This window comes from Arvicola amphibius, chromosome 4 (genome assembly GCF_903992535.2).
Source record: "Arvicola amphibius chromosome 4, mArvAmp1.2, whole genome shotgun sequence".
NCBI classification, from domain to species: Eukaryota; Metazoa; Chordata; class Mammalia; order Rodentia; family Cricetidae; genus Arvicola; species Arvicola amphibius.
Window position 1 is genome coordinate 112,002,387 of NC_052050.1, and position 16,960 is coordinate 112,019,346.

Sequence of the window (16,960 nt, forward strand, 5' to 3'; positions counted from 1 at the left end):
TATTTATTCTCCTTTCACTAAACCAGCTGCCATCGAAATGGTCATTTGTTGTTTCTGACAAATACAGCTTAAAAAAATAAAATAAAATAAAATAAAACTAGAAATTGCCCTGAGAGGAAAAAACTACATGCTATTTTTTTTAGAGCTTCAGAGATTTTAAAAAAATACAAAAGTTATTACAGAGAACTGCAAAATCATGCATGACTTCCAAGTCTACTCTTCAATAATAAATGGGATGTCTGGGATTTACTCTACACTCTGTTGGAAAATATTTAAACATCTCAGGAAGAAAAGGGATTTCACTTTATTTATGTGACACAATGTCTCCTGTATCCCTGGCTGGCCTTTGAATTCCATTTGTTCCTCAGGATGACCTAAGCTGTCCTCCTGACCCCACCTCTCTCCACCTGGGATTACAGGTGTATACTCTATGCCAGTTTATGCAGTGTTGTGGTTTCAGATATTAAAGTATCAAATATAATTAATTGCATTCGATTTTCTAGAAGGTGTACTGCCTACAGGTAAAATGTCCATTGGGCGAGCATGATGCCCCGAGTTTGGATCTTCCATGTAAAAAGCAAGAGTTTCTGGCACTGGTAACCCTAGTGCCGGGGCAGCACAGACAGGGTGATCCCCAGGGCTCAATGATTAATCGCTGTAGCCAACAGTGAGTTCCATGTTCAGTGAGAAATTTTGTCTCAAAATACAGCAGAGAAAGACACTTGGTGTGGACTTGCATCTGAATGCACACAGGAGCATACAGGCCTAGATAAGTCATGTTATAAAGATTATAATAGGCCGGGCGGTGGTGGCAAACGCCTTTAATCCCAGCACTCGGGAGTCAGAGGCAGGCGGATCTCTGTGAGTTCGAGACCAGCCTGGTCTACAAGAGCTAGTTCCAGGACAGGCTCTAAAGCTGCAGAGAAACCCTGTCTCAAAAAAACCAAAACAACAACAACAAAAAAGATTATAATATAGATGCTTGCAGCTTGGGTCGCAGTAATTAGCTGCTGACTTAATTCAGAGGGATTGTTTTCCGTAGAAGCGCTTTCCTTTCCATCCTGAATTGGTATTCAGTTTTCAGTCTAAGTTCACTGATCTATCATGCCCTTATTTTCAGTCAAACCTGTACTGGAGCTTGAAGCAAAGGCAGGCATAGTGTAGGTCTTGTCTTTTCTTCCAGCTCAGCTAGCATTAATAGGCTGTGACATGCTTGTCAACTAACAGCACTACACAAGATTTGAACAGTCGACCCTTTTTGTAAGAGAGAGAGAGAGAGACACTACTAAAATATGCTCAGGCTAAAATGTCACCAACACAGCAGTTTTTTCCCTTATTTAGAATGTCCTTTAAAATCTTTGTTTGACACAGAGAATGACATTAATTCTCAGAAGGTGACTTCTCATTTGTTTGAGGAAGAGCCCAGAGAAGAGGGCGCACAAACATTCGCTGGTGGTTTGTGCCTGTTCTGTTTCTTAAACAGCGAGGTTTCAGTGTGTTTCTAGAAAACAAGGGGATGATTGACACGGAACACGTTGTAAAGCCATTTCTATTATGAATTTTTTGGCTGTTTTTGACCTTCACAGATACACCGAGGAGTTAAAGGATTTGTCCGTGACCTTCAAGGTAAACCGATTGCCAATGCCACTATCTCCGTGGATGGGATAGACCACGATGTCACTTCGGGTGTGTATTTACTATTACTATTGTTGTTGTTGTTACTGTTATTTTTCCTTGATCTGAACAACTACTAATTATCATAATTATAATTATGTGCTAATTCTAAGCATAACAGTTAATTGATTTTTTTGCCTACTTGGAACCCCCAATTCTTCCTGAGAGAATAAACAGAAACCCAGGAAGTCTGTGGCATGTAGAAGTCTCCAACCAGCAGGTGGCGCCCTTTCCCCAGAGCAGACAGTCCTATCTGAGCCCTGCCCTGTTGCTGCGAGCTGTGGACGTTGAGTTCCCAGGATTTGGTGTGTCTGAGTACCGCGCATGAACTTCTATTAAGCTCTCTTTACCTTAACCACGACCCACTGGAATCCTTTAACCAGATAACAAGGATAGGAACAAGAACTCACTTCTTGGTCCTTAAAATTATTTAACCGTTACTTTATTTTCCAAAGTCCCGTTGTCCTGTAAAATTAATTTATACATTTATTCAACAATGTGCATCACTGCAGTGTGCATTCCAAGTCTTGGGATGCTTTTCCAGCCAGCATTCTAAAAACCATGCCAGGATCCTACTCCCCTGAGCCCCTAGCAAGGGTAGGACCAAATCCTGATGTCCTCTGGCCACAGAATATCTGTTCTGTTACCTTGGGGATGCTGTTTTCTTTGCAACCCAGGATGCAAAACTGTGGGGGAAATCTAATCTAGGGAATAATTCCTAGAAAGGAATGAAACGGAGGATTTGTAAGCGTTACAGCTCGGATGGGAAAGTTTTCCCTAATAAAGTGTTGGAACTCTGAGGAGAAATCCCCAACCCAGGTTATCACAGCTCGAAGGGGAGTGTGTTCCTCAATAAAGTGTGGGATCTCTGAGGGGAGAGAATGTCCCTACGTAAGTGTTCCAGCTCTGAAGGGAAAGGTGTCCTGCCCATCGGGAGCCGAGGGATACCAGAGAGTCACACCTCCTGATAAATCTCACACAAGAGCTTTATTGGGTGAATAAAGAGAAGAGGGTGGCTGCTTCTACTCCAGTGAGGAGCAGAAAGGAACCGAGCAGGACACAGGTGTCTCTAGGATTGTTTTTTTCTCAGGGAAGAGTTTTCCAGGGTAGGGAAGGTGACATTTCAAGTCTTGAGCTTAGGGCAAGCCTAGGAATTGTTGGAATTTTGAGCTCAGGGATTGGTGGGTTCTCAAACCTGAAGGTGAGATCAGATATTTTATCCTACAGTTTGGGCTGGAGCAATAGCGCCCTTTTGAGGCTAAGGGCATACAAAGGAATGAGAAATGAATCCTAACATAGAAAGTCAAGTGTGTTGTGCTGGATGCCCAGAGATGCTTCAAGAGGGAGAGAGAGTGGTCAAAGATGTCAGTAAGATTGCCCTCGTGATTCAGTCCCTGGATTTGGCAGCATGGAGACTCTTGACCAGACCTCTATCAACACAGTGGGTGCTATAAGTGGAGCTGGTCCAGGGCAGACCAGGGAGAGAGCCGTGGGTGCTGGAAAACATTGACATTTTAGTCAAACTATGCTGTAAAGTGCAAATGATAAATGTATTAATGACAGAGGAGAAATGTTGGGTATGTAGGAAGACAAGGAACCAGAGAATTTTTTTTTTTACTTTTTTTTTTAATGACAAAGTCAGTTACAGAATGCCAACTGAGAGTGAGGACGAGGGGGATGTGTTAGAGGCACAGGCAAAATGGAGGGTGTAAACTGCCCAGTAGGACCTTAGTTACTCAAAGTGTGAACTGCTTAGAGGCTTCAGCATCATCCTGGGGTTTAGGTATGCGGAGTCCAAGGCCTCAGCCCTGAACTAGTCAATCAGATCTTGTATTTTTTTTTTTATCAGCTTTCCTGTTTGATTGACATGTATCTGAGTATGAGAAGAACTGATGCAGAAAATGGGAGATTGATGGGCCAGGGGGGCGTGGAAGAAAGCTACCACCATCTGCCTGAGCAAGGGTGGTGTTTAGGGATTAGAAAGTGGCCACTGTCAGTGTTTGCCCAAGCTTCTTACAGCCGTGTTGGTGTACGCAGAGTGCGGAGTGGTAGTATGTCATGGTTTTTAGGTCAGGGGAGAAAGACAGATGAGCTAAGGCCCATGAGCTCAGTGTAAGGGGCTATGGGACCTAGCCTAGGTTTAGAAGGAACCTAGAGGGATGGATGAGATTGACTCATAGCTCTGCTTAAGAATTCCAAACACAGTTCCTGAATGACATTGCAGATGGATGTATTATAAATCTTTATAAATCTTTTGAACTTGAGATTACTGACAAGGACCCAGGGAATTCTAATGAGCTTATCTTGGCCATCAATCTAGAAGATCCTTGGGACCTGAGCGCTTTACCTGGTAAGAATGAAGATATGGTGCCCAGGTGATACTTATCCTTTGGGGACTTTCTGCTTCTTCTTACCCATGCTAATCTTGATGTTATGAGAAAATTCATATATGATAAGGCTTATTAAATATTTAGCATGGGTGTCTCTGATGTAGCTCTAAGACATTAGGCTTCCGGGGAGACATTTGCCGTCTTTCGCCTAGAATTTCCTCAGTGAAAGTCAACCACGCTAATGATGTACTCCATCCTGAGCTGGTGTGACTACCCTTTCACATGTGTGCCTGGCTTTGATGTTCTGTTTCCTGCAGCTAAGGATGGGGATTACTGGCGATTGCTTGCACCTGGCAACTACAAACTTACGGCCTCAGCTCCCGGCTACCTGGCAATAACAAAGAAAGTGGCGGTTCCTTTCAGTCCTGCTGTTGGGGTAAGTTGTCATGAAAACTGCTGAGAATAATAGCCATAATCTAATAATAAATCAGCACTTGCCACTGTCAAACACATTTAAGAAATTTATATTTAATCTTTACTCTAGCCCTACAAGGTAGGCACCATTATTATCTCCTTTTAACAGATGAGAAAACTGAGGTCTAATAAGGTTAGATGACTTGATCATAGTCTCTTGATTCTTGGAGAGTTTCTTAAGAATACAGAAACAATACTTAAAATATTAAATTTAATTTTCTAACTTTACAGTATAAATGGAATTCTGTGCTGGCTATCTCTCTATCTGTAGCATCCTGCACGGTTCCTTACTCAATACGTATGGGAAAAACATGCCAGTAAGATAATCTTAGGCATGAACTCACATCTGTTATGAACACGTGATGAGGGTTAGGGAGATGACTCACGCAGGAAAAAGCACTTGCTCCCCAAGTGTGAGGACCAGAGTTGGATCCCCAAATCCAAGAGGGTGTCCCACAGACATGTCAGCCACCTGGGACCCATGCCTAACAGACATGGGTACCCTGTTGGAATCCAGTGCTTGGAAGGAAGGGATGAGGGAGCCTCAGCAAGCTGCCAGCTAGACTGGCATATCAGTTGCCTCTGGATCCTGCCCCAGAGAGTAAGGTGGAGAGCAAGGGAAGACGGTAGATGTCGGCCTCAGGACCATATAGCAGCCTGCCGAGTTTTCAGTAATACGACTTGCTTGGGGAAACTTCACGGTAGTTTTGTTTACATACTAGGAATTCAGAGCATAAATAGCTATTTTGTGTGTGTGCTGTGTGGTGCACTCGTGTGACCGTCCTTCAGGCCTGCTGAGCAACGGCTCACACTAGTTTTTGCAAACAAAGACTATTGAGCTTTGAAAACAGTTTATTAAATGTGGTTGCGTGTATATGTATGTGGGGCCGTGCACTGTGAAAGGCAGGAAGCGGATTTAGGCACAGGTTGGGAAAGGTTGAACTCTTTTCCTCCCTAGTTTTTCAAATAGTTCAAGGATGTAGCGAGTGTAATCTTATACCTAAATAGGGAGGTACTGAAGTAGGCGTATCAGGGAACACTTAGTTCCAGGTAGCATGGGAGGCGGAGAAGGAGTGGGTGGAGACTTGGAGACTGAGCAGATCAGCATTCATTCATTCTGTGTGGACAGGTTGTCTGTAGACTGGAAGGAGACCCCTCCCCCCACCACCATTCACCAGGACAAAGCTTTGATTTGTGTTTAACAGCACTTTGTAGATCACTTACTTGCCAGCACATTGAGCTGCAATCCATCAGTTCAAACCCCAACCGGGACAGAATTCGAGGTTGACAGGCAGAGCTTATGAGATAAAGGACTGTCCTGGAGGGGAGGGGATGGGTGTGGATCTCACAAAGCTAGAGCCCTTTTGAAGCTATCACATTTAAGCCCTTTCTGAGCAGAACTGACTTGAATTTTGTTCCTATAAAAGCATATTTTGTTTATTACAGATTAAAAAAACTTAAATTTATTCTACTGTACTGTAAAAACTGCCTATTAAGTTATACACGGCATTTGATGGCAATCTGTTACGTTTTCTCTCTTTAGGTTGACTTTGCTCTGGAGTCGTTCTCTGAGAGGAAAGAGGAGGAGAAGGGAGAATTGCTGGAATGGTGGAAAATGATGTCAGAAACTTTAAATTTTTAAGAAAGGCTTCTAACTAATTGCTTCAATCTATCTATATAATGTAGTAAGATGCAGTGCGGCTCTTTTATTTTAGATTGTGTGCAGTTAATATTTAACACTGATTTATTTTTAATCATTTTAGTGGTAACTGATATTACTTGAGTATACTCAGAAGAAAACACACGGTCTTGACCTACTTTGTTCTCCCATTAGCATTCTCTTCCCCATGTAGCTGAAAAAATAGAGCTCTTTTAATGTCACTGGGGACAACGTCCCAGAAGGATGCCATGAAGAAGCCAACGGATATGGCGTGGCGTTGTGAGCACTGTGCTGCCTGAATCACATAGTTCCGTGTAAGTTGTCGTTTGTCTCTGTGCCGACACGCTTGTATAAGCATGCTCCCGCTAATGTACCTCTGCTGGGAAGAAAATATACGTGTTCCAAAGCAGCTTTAAACAGAATGAAAACCCATTTCCTGCTTGTATTTTGAAGAGTGGTATCGTTTTATTAGTCAGCCTGTGAATGCCCCTTCAGAGTTTGGGGTTTTGTCTTGATTGCAGATTGGCCCAGAATTGCATTGTGAATGAATAAAGGTTAAAAAAATTCCGTGGTGTTTGTTTTCTCTATTTTTTTTTTGTCTAACACTATGGTTTCATGGTGAGAAAAGTATTTCCTTCACAGCGCTTCTTGTTTGTTTAATTTTTACATTAAAAATTTATGCAAAGTTGTGTGCAGGCTTTGAGTGCATTATTGTGTTGAGTGAAAGGTTCTGATTCCATGGAGTTCACCAAAAAAGATTTTATTTTTATGTTTAATTATGTCTACATGTATGTGTCTGTGTGGGTTTGTGCACCTGAGTGGTTTACAAAGGCAAGAAAAGGGTTTCAGATTCCATGGTGCTGGAGTTGCAGGTGGTTGCTGGTCTCCATACACAGGTTCTGGGATGTGGCTCTGCCTCTCTGGAGAGCAATAAATACTCTTAACTGCTCAGCCATTGCTCGAGCCCCCTGATTCTGTGGATCTTAGTGGATCACTTGTGGATGCAGACTTTACAGAAACATATAAACAGTTATTGTGTAAGTGTGTGTTGTCATGAGGAAAACGAAAGGATGTGGCAAGAAGGGACAATAGAGCCTCCTAGCTGAGATTGGGTGAAAGGAGTCAGTGGAGGCCTCTTAATGCACACAAACCCAGACTTACACTATGCAGGAGCAATGTGGAGACTGAGTGTAGAAGTGTGTGTGCGTGTGTGTGTGTGTGTGTGTGTGTGTGTGTGTGTGCACGCCACTGGCAACGATTGAACGATTGTGGTGTGGTTGGTTAATGCTCCAGGTATAATAAGGGTTTTGTTAAAATAACAGCAACTGCCAGCCTGGTCTACAAAGTGAGTTCCAGGACAACCAGGACTATTACACAGAGAAACCTGTCTCGAAAAACCAAAAGCAAAACAACAACGACAACAACAAAAACTCAGCAACTGCCATGATATCAGAACCCAAATACCTAGAGGCTCAAACAAAACAAAAGTGTGTTTAAAGCTTCTTAAGCAGTTCTGAACTGAGCAGAGGACAAGAATGAGGTGGCCTTTCTCCACACTCTGTGAGACCAGAGTCCATGACCCTTTTTTGTGAAAGATATGCCATCATCTTGTGCTGTCCATCAAAGTTGCATTTGCGGTCTTCTTCAGCACAGCCACTGGAAAAGGGGGAAACACCCAGAAGGGTATGTGAGTATAGTTTCACCAATAGGCCTGGGGATGCTATGCACTGATTAAATAACATGGCCTAGAATTGCATTCCTGATTGCAAGGGAATCTGGGAAATGTAGTCTAGCAGTATAATTAGAGAGGCAAGAAAGCATATACTATTACACATTGCTTAGAATTATATTCCTAACTGCAAAGGCACCTGGGAAATGTCATCTAGCAATATTCCTAAAGAGGTGAGGTAAATTCAGACGGCATGAAGATCTAACAGCCTCTCAGTTGGCTGGGCCCACAGATAAAAGAGCATTACAATGGGAAAGAACAGCATTTTTGAAGGACTTAGCAGAAAGAAGGCCTGCAGCAGAGAGATGCGCGTACTGATAAGTAGAGCCTGCGAGACAGGTGATCTACAGAGCAGAATTGAAGGTTTGGGATTTTGATTTTAACTGAACATTCTTTAGCTGGGAAGGAACACGACCTAGTTTATACTTTAAAGACCATTCTGGCTACCTTGTTGCAAATAGAAGAAGGGACAGGGACCAGGTAGGAGTCTACTGCAGGGATCCAAAGGAGGTGACAGGTAAGGCTGTGACAGCGAAGGTAAGACGTGGTGGTTTGTGATGTATTTCATAACCAGGGTTGACAGGTCTAATGAGGAACCCGTGTGAATGGTGAGGGATGGTGGTTGTGAGAGATGACTCGGTGTTTGAGTAACTGGGTGCATGTTATGTGGCCCAGTGAAAAGAAATGGATTGGGAAGTGCGAGAAGCAAGTAACTGCAGTGCAGGGATGTCAAGTTTGTGATGATAGACAAATGGAGGTGCTGAGTAGGTGGCCAGGTTTTCCACGCTAATAGTTTCCAAAAAAAAGATTTGAGATTGGACATAGAGATACTGACATGACGGGCATGGGCTCGAAACTTAATCATCCCAATTGGAACACGTGAGAATGAAAAGAGCACACTAATTATGTGCAGACAATTGGAGTAGTTCAGTGCTCTCTGGGTAGTCTGTGGACTCTTGTCAGCACTGTGGAGATGCTTTCTAAAACCGTTCAAGTACATATCATCTCCCACGAGAAACCCTTAGAGTTAGAAAAAAAAAAATAGGGCTGAACCCTAAGGAAAATCAAGATTCTGCTGCCCATGGTTTCCATGCAACACAAGACAGTTTTCCTCTGTCCTTCCTGACCTCTGCTTCTTACAGTCTTTCTGCCTTCTCTTCTGTGATCTTTCCTGTGCCTTATGTTATCGATGTCCCACGTTTAGGCAGACAGTTTTATAGACCACTGTTTTGATGGTTAAAAGCATTCCTTGTAACAAGCTTTCTTGTCGGGCTATCTTTGGACTACCAACCCACAAATAATGACCCTGAGACGTATTATTAACTATAAAAGCTTGTCCTTACCTTAGGCTGTTCTCCAAGTAATTTATACCTTAATTAACTCATATTTTTAAACCTACGTTCTTTTTAGTATGGCACATCTGACTTGCTTCAAGTCTGCCTGTGAAATCACATGCCTGGAATCCTTCTCCTACTTTCTCTCTCTCTCTGTCCGGAAGTCCCACCAATCCTCTCCTGCCTAGCTATTGGCCATCTAGCTCTTTATTAAACCAATGTGGTGGTACCTTATGCAGAGACACATATTTACAGTGTAAATAAATATTTTAAATCCATTCCTGGGTTTGGAATTGATTACTCATTGTGGGAAAATTTCTCCCTTCTTCTATTTTTTTTTTTGTTATTGTTCTTGAGGGTACTAATTTTGTTCTCTTGTTTTTCCCATTCACTCAGGACCTAGATTGGAGGAGGACCCACCCTATATACCTGTGTCATTCGCAGTTCCCCCTGCTCCTGTTGGAGGGAGGAGAGCATAGAACTAATTGAACTCATTACTTTGTCTGGAGGTGACGTGTCCATTCTACTCCATATCCTTGATTGGGATTGGTGACACAGCCTTGCCTAGCTGAACCAAATGCAGGAAATCCAAGGAGAAACATCACTGCCTCTAGAGAGCAAGTGGAATAGTCATGCATATACAAGAAGCTAGGAGTGGATTCTGGGTGGTCTTGCCTTTTAATCATTTGGGGTGCCCAAGAACATCACTTCAGTGCAATTTTTTTGTACACATACATGCATAATATACTTGTACATATGCACATACATAAATGTATTTTCTAGATTGGCCTTGAAGTTACTATGTAGCCCAAACTGTCCTTGATTTGAAAGCAATCCTTCATTATCAAGGTTTTTATGTCTTTCAGTTTTACCTAATGGGAGGTGGATTGTGTGGGGTTGGGAGGAAATTCCTTTACCTGGCTTCATGGCAATGTGGTGAGGTAGCTATACTGGAATAAGACACCCAACCTTAAGTCTTAAACCTCACTCATTCTTTGAGAAGTTGCTTATCTAATTGTTAGGTAACACCAGGTATGCCAATCAAGGAGAACACATTTATCAAAGGCCTGAAGTACCCAACCCCCGTTTCCTTCCTAGAGTTAGATGCAAGCTTTCCCCTGGAAAGCTCTTGTAAACTTTGAGGACTTTTCTGGTGTGGTGAAGGAGGCCAGGCCGATGAGCACAGAGAATTAATAGAGTGACTGGTAGAGCTAACAATTTCTTTAAATAATTTGTCAGTAAGAAAGTTGTGTTAGTATACACCTAGTCTATTTTCCAGCTGGTTCTAAATGAAGAAATGGAAGATATGGGTCTCATGTATTGAAACCCTAAACTCCTCAGGGACATAACATTTCAGTAGCTTCACATCACTTCTTTTTTCAAAAGTGAACTTTAAACATCATTACTGTCTTTCAAGTGTTTCATGTCTCTTACTATAGTCCTGGATGAGCTTGATGTGGTGGTGCAACCTTTAATCTTGGCATGCAGGAGGCAGATACAGGTGGGTCTCCAGGAGTTTGAAGCCAATCAGGTCTGAATAGCAGGTTTCAGGACAGCCAGGGCTAGGTAGAGAAACCCTGCCTCAATAATAATAATAATAATAATAATAATTAATAATAATAATAATAATAACAACAGCAATAAAAAACAAAACAAAATTTAAAACATCACTAAAAAATATAAACCTGGATGATAGGTCATTTGGGGAATGTTTTTCCACACTGTTGCTAAACTTACCATAAATAAAAACAAACTAAAATATGTGATGTGGTTTTTATTGGAGATGTAAGTGAAGGGTCACACACATGTGGGTTAAAAGCAGCCAAGTCATGTTGCTCTAGGTAACAAAAATCAGAACGGGAGGGGCCTGAGAAGTTGATTTTAATTCAATAACACTTTTGAACTTTTTTTCTCATGGACAATGAAAACCAGACACATCACTGTGCAGGGAATAGCTACATAGACTGATTTCCAGTTCTTGACATAAACAAAGAGAAACATTATTTGCAGAAACAGAACTCTGAACTTTGGTATTCATATTTTATTTATACAGACAGTCTCTGAAATCTTCCCATGATTTCATGTGGGAAAGTTAAAAAAAAAAAAACCCATCATTTAATACAAGTTGTTCAGCTTCTTTTTTCAAGGTTCTCATGAGGATTGTCTTCTGTGGTTAAAACTGGAAGGCATTTGGTATTTCTGTCTCGAAAATGTCAAGATAGAATGTTCTCTGAGTTTTGTGTCTCACCTTGAACATACACAAAATCCTGGTTTAGATAGTTTAAAATAAATGACAGTCTAGGTTTTTATAAGTGCTGCAGTTCCTTTCCAGCCTCTCTCACCCTCCCTTCCTCCAAGATGATTGCTGTGTGAATGAATTGACTCAATTATGACTTAGCCTCCAGGATATGTGTGGTGTTATATGGTTAATTTATGTCAGGGTAAAATTCCCCAGGGATCTGTGTTTTTAAAACAGGACAATTATCTGGATTTCGTAGGGTAAAGGCCACCACAATGACATAAGCTGATATAATCTGTAATGGTGACTCTGAAGAGAAAAATCACATTGATGAAATTTATTAAAAGTTTTCCTATGTCAGGAGCTATAAGACTCTAAAGTATTGGAAGGATTCTGTAGTTTTATTCTTTTTTATGATTTAAGCTACTTTGGTTCTGCTTGTACTTTCTTCATGTCCTTTCCTCCATTCACCCAGTGCTTTTGAAGATTCGTTTAGTAATTACTAGGTGTTGAGTTCTCTTCCTGGAATTGGAAAATTGCTTTATCCTGATCTGAGAGATTATGACCATGCCTTTTTTGTCATTATCATTCTTACTGTCATCGCTATGAAGACCCTCACCATCTCAGCCATCACCATCTCAGCCCCGGCTCTCCCTGTTTCACTTCACAAACTCCCGCGACACCTAACATGCGCCTGTCATCATTGTAAAACGGAGAGCTTAGTCTTTTCCATGCGCTTCTTTTTCAAAGTGAAAGCATGACAGACTCCCTCTCTTCAAATCAGCCAGGGACCAAATGACAGATTAACACTGCATTTAGTGAATCCCTGGGAAGCCACTAGCTTATTACTTTAAAGCAACACGTATCAGGGAAAAGGATGGGATCTCTTATGGGTAGCTGAATCACTGGTTTGAGGGTCAAATTACCTGAGTTTGAATAAAAATATGTTCCTTAGAATTTTCTGCTGGACTCTGACTACAGCTTCTTCTTCTTCTTACATCAATTTGCAGCTATTGTAGAAATTTCTGAAGTCAGACCCACCCTGGCAGGTCCACTTTTCTGTTCCCTGCAGTGGAGCTATCTGGGGAGGGGACACAGTAGCCACCCCTGTCAGTCACTCACTGTTGTCTTTTGCTATGGAAATCTCTTCGGCTTTTACCCTAGTTGGTTTTAAATCTTGACTTAAAACAGCAAGATGGTAAGAAAATATCGAATTTTATCAGGGCTGCGTGTAACTGTTGTGATGGCTTCTCTGGGTCTCAAACTACTACTGTGAGGTTTGGGGTCTAATTAAAGCTGCAGGCTCTAGGGAATTCTTTGCTTAAAACCCAAGATGCACTGAAGTGCATATTAAACACACAGAACTACTGTGAAGCCAAGGCTGTCTGTCATGAAGGTAAGAAGGGGCCTCCAGCTCCACACCGTACAGCACTCGGTGAAGCCGCTGGAGGGGTTCAGGATACTGAGCTGACAGGCAGATAGGAGGAGACAGATTACTTGCTGGAGGTTTTGGTTCAGTCATCCTTAACTAGGTCCTGCAGGATTGTGCTCACACTGCCAGCTGCCCCCATCCTCCTCCTGCTCCTTCTCCTTTTCTTGCTGTGCTGGGATTGAACACAGGGAGGGTTTCACACACAAGACAAGCATCACACTTTGCCACTGCATTCCATCCCAGCACCGCTAACTTGGTTTTCATGTTTCTTTCCCCCAACAATATAGAAGGGAGGATCTGGTTCTGGAAATCACCTCACAGGAGTCTGAGCTCTCAATGTCACACCAAGGCTGACAGAGTTGACTTCTAGGGAGCTTCATGTGACCAACTGAAGGTGAAGAGGTAGCATGACATAACCTGAATTCCTTGAGATTCACTGTCAGGGGCCATGAGGGAGGAGCAACAAGCAGCTTTGGAATTCAGAACACGTCAAAATCTTGCCAAGGGAATTGCAGAGAGACAGAACCCCCGAGGACTAGTTCTGGGGACCTCTCCTACTGCTATTGACCACAGCTCTGCTTATTGCCCTAGTGGGTACCAAGTCCCTCATAATCTCTGAGTTGTATGGAAACTCTAAGGAAGTTTCTAACCCCTCACTGGGCACTGCCACTGGTTCTTACAATAATAGTGGTTAACTTTTCCCAAGCATTGCTGCTGGAGCATTTTAATGATTCAACCACCACCCGTAGAAAAATTTTTGACATGTAAATTGTTAGTGAAGTTAAGATAAGATGTTTTTACTAATGGCTTTGATGTAGAAAATCTTGGGGAACAATTTAAAGTATAGAAGGGCACACTTTTAATAGTTGAGTAAGGGACTCATTGAGGTCAAGGGACAAGAACAAAGGCAGCCAGGTTATTACTGGCTGACATGCCTTTCTTGCTCAAGGTGGGTCGGCGAGCCAAGGCTATGATTAATACCTTGTATCCAGTTTTGCCCTCAGCTTCCTGATATGATTTAATCAAAAACTGTTGAATAGTGGGTGTGCTCCCTGAGGTTTAAAGTAGAAATCCCTGGCTGTTTTCTTAAATAAAAGTTTAGATTTGTGATTTAAGATTTTTTTTATAAGATTATCCTTTTTAGATAAATAATAAAATGATTGATCCTTTTTTTTAACTGCAAAATGAAGCTTGCCAGTAAAAGAACTGATTGAGAAACATGTGCTTGCTTACACTTTGTTAATCTATAGCAAGTTACTTAGATGTGAATGTATGTGGGTTCTTGGGAATAATTTGTTATTCACCTGTAGTATGTAAAATGTTTAATCATGTAAGGGAAATAAAAACATGCTTTTTTTGCTTGTATTCATTGTAATCATTCACTCAAAGAAAAATAGAATGTAATCATGTTGTAATTCTTATATGACTTGAAAGATTTTGCTGAGGCATGCAAGATTTAAGGGAAAAAAATAAAATTAGAAGGAAGATGACAGAAAAGAGGTAAGGGTTCTATGTTCATAGCAGCATTATTTGTAATAACCAGATCCTGGAAACAACCTAGATGCCCCTCCATGGAAGAATGGATAAGGAAAGTGTGGAATATATACACATTAGGGTACTACTCAGCGGTAAAAAATAATGACATTATGAATTTTGCATGCAAATGGATGGAAATAGAACACACTATCCTGAGTGAGATAACCCAGACCCAAAAAGATGAATATGGTATGTACCCACTCATTAGTGGACTCTAGCCATAAACAAAGGACATTAAGCCTATAGTTCACAAGCCTAGAGAAGCCAAATAACAAGGTGAACCCAAAGAAAAGCATATGTGGATCATCTTGGAAATTGGAAGCAAACAAGATTGCCGGGCATAAGTTGGGAGCATGGGGGTGGGGGTGGGGGAAGGAGAGAGGGGGAGAGAGAAGGGAAATGGGAAAGACTGGAGAGAGCTTGGGGGAGTGGGAGGGTGGAGATGGAGGAAGCACAGATATAGGAGCAGGGAAGAAGATATCTACATTAAGGGAGCCATTTTAGGGTTGGCAAGAGACTTGGCTCTAGAGGGGATCCTAGGTGTCCACAGGGATGTCCCCAGATAGGTCCTCGGGCAGCAGAGCAGAGGGTGTCTGAACTATCCTTGCCCCACTATCACACTGATGATTATCTCGAATATCATCATAGAGTCTAGAGACAGAGACCCTCATCAGAGCAATGGACTGAGCTCCCAAGGTCCAGTTGAAGGGCAGAGGAGGGAGAAGATGAGCAAGGAAGTCTGGACCATGAGGGGTTGGTTCATCCACTGAGACAGTGTGCCTGATCTAATGGGAGCTCACCAAATCCAGATGGACCAGGACTGAATGAGCATGCGATCAAACCAGACTCTGTGAATGTGGCTGAAAATGGGGGCTGACTGAGAAGCCATTGCTAAAGGCACTGGGAATTGTTTCTACTGCATGTACTGGCTTTTTGGGACCCTAGTATATTTGGATGCAAAGCTTCCTAGACCTGGATGGGGGACTTGGACTTCCCACAGGGCAGGATTCCCTGCCCTCTCTTAAGGAAAGAGGGGGAGGGAGGAGGATGAGTGGGGGAATGGGAGGGGGATGGGAGGAGGGGAGGAAGTGTAAATTTTTGAATGGAAAAATAAATTTAAAAAAATAAAAAGAAAAAAGAAAAGAGGTAAGGGAAAAATTAAGAAAAAAGAGAGACCCTAACATGTTGAAGGTGTGTGTGTGTGTGTGTGTGTGTGTATGTGAGAGAGAGAGAGAGAGAGAGAGAGAGAATGTGTGTGTGTGTATATGTGTAAGAGAAAAACAGAGAGAGTGTGTGAGACAAAGACAGAGTCACACAGACACACAGACACACACAGACACACACACACACACAGACACACACACACACACACAGACACACACACACACACACAGAGAGAGAGAGAGAGAGAGAGAGAGAGAGAGAGAGAGAGAGAGAGAGAGAGAGAGAGAGAGAGAGAGAGATTACCTACTTTGCTCGGTGTTCCCAGAAAATTAAGTTTTATCCCCTCACATAAAAAAGTCATTTGTGTGATTGCCAATTCAGGCCTCCTCAGTTCCTGAGTGGGCCTTACAGCAGCAGCACACAAGTGAACAAACAGAAAACAAAAGAAAAAAAGAGGGGGGGGGGCGAGAAGTCATTATTTTCCTACCCAGGAGTCACTTTCAAACCCAGTCTTATATTAGTCTTTCAACCACTGCTATGATAAAATTCCTCATGCTAGGCACTTTATTGTAAAAATCAGATGTTTTATTAAACCACTCGAGGGATTCAAGCGCAAGATGTTGAAATCTGTTGAGATTTGGCGAGGACTTGGTAGCAGAGGGCACCCTTGCAGCACTGCTTGTGTGTGTGGGGTGGGTCTGGGTGTCACCCAACCAACAGGAAGTCAGAGAGTAGGACACGCATCATGATCTTTTGTAACAAACTCCCTGTCAGGAACTAACTGGGCTCCCAAAAGAGTGTCCTTGTTAATTCCTCCTGAGGCACACAACCGATGGTCTAATTATGCTACCATTTCTTCCTTCTTCAAGGCTCTAGACTAGCACACTGCTGATAGTCTAGTTACTATGCACCCTTCTCTACTTCCTCAGGGTTCTAGACTAGCACACTCCTGATGTTGTAACTATTCTGCACCTGTCTCCACTTCCTCAGGGTTCTAGACTAGCACACTCCCGATGGTGTAGTGACTCTGCACCTGTGTCCACTTCCTTGAGGTTCTAGACTAGCACACCCCCAATGGTGTGACTACTATGCACCCATGTCCACTTCCTCAAGGTTCTAGACTAGCACAATTTCGATGGTGTGACTACTGCACCTGTGTCCACTTCCTCAAGGTTCTAGACTAGCACACTCCTGATGGTGTAATTACTCTGCACCTGTCTCCACTTCCTTGGGGCTCTAGACTAGCATACTCCTAATGATGTAATTACTCTGCTTCTTTCTCCACTTCCTCAGGGTTCTAGACTAACACACTCCTGATGGTGTGACTACTCTGCACCTGCCTCCACTACCTCAGGGTTCTAGACTAGTATACTCCCGATGATGGAATT

At 42.5% G+C, this 16,960-nt stretch overlaps 1 protein-coding gene across 1 annotated transcript in view; it reads left to right on the forward strand.

The window, feature by feature from the left end:
• Cpe (carboxypeptidase E) overlaps nucleotides 1-6,705 on the forward strand; it is a 90,465-nt gene extending 83,760 nt beyond the window's left edge. Inside the window, exons 7-9 of the mRNA XM_038327092.1 lie at nucleotides 1,587-1,686; nucleotides 4,322-4,440; nucleotides 6,022-6,705. Of these exons, the coding sequence (XP_038183020.1) occupies nucleotides 1,587-1,686; nucleotides 4,322-4,440; nucleotides 6,022-6,120 (318 nt within the window). The 3' untranslated portion in view covers nucleotides 6,121-6,705. The remainder of the gene's footprint in view (nucleotides 1-1,586; nucleotides 1,687-4,321; nucleotides 4,441-6,021) is intronic.
• Nucleotides 6,706-16,960: the final 10,255 nt, after the last annotated feature.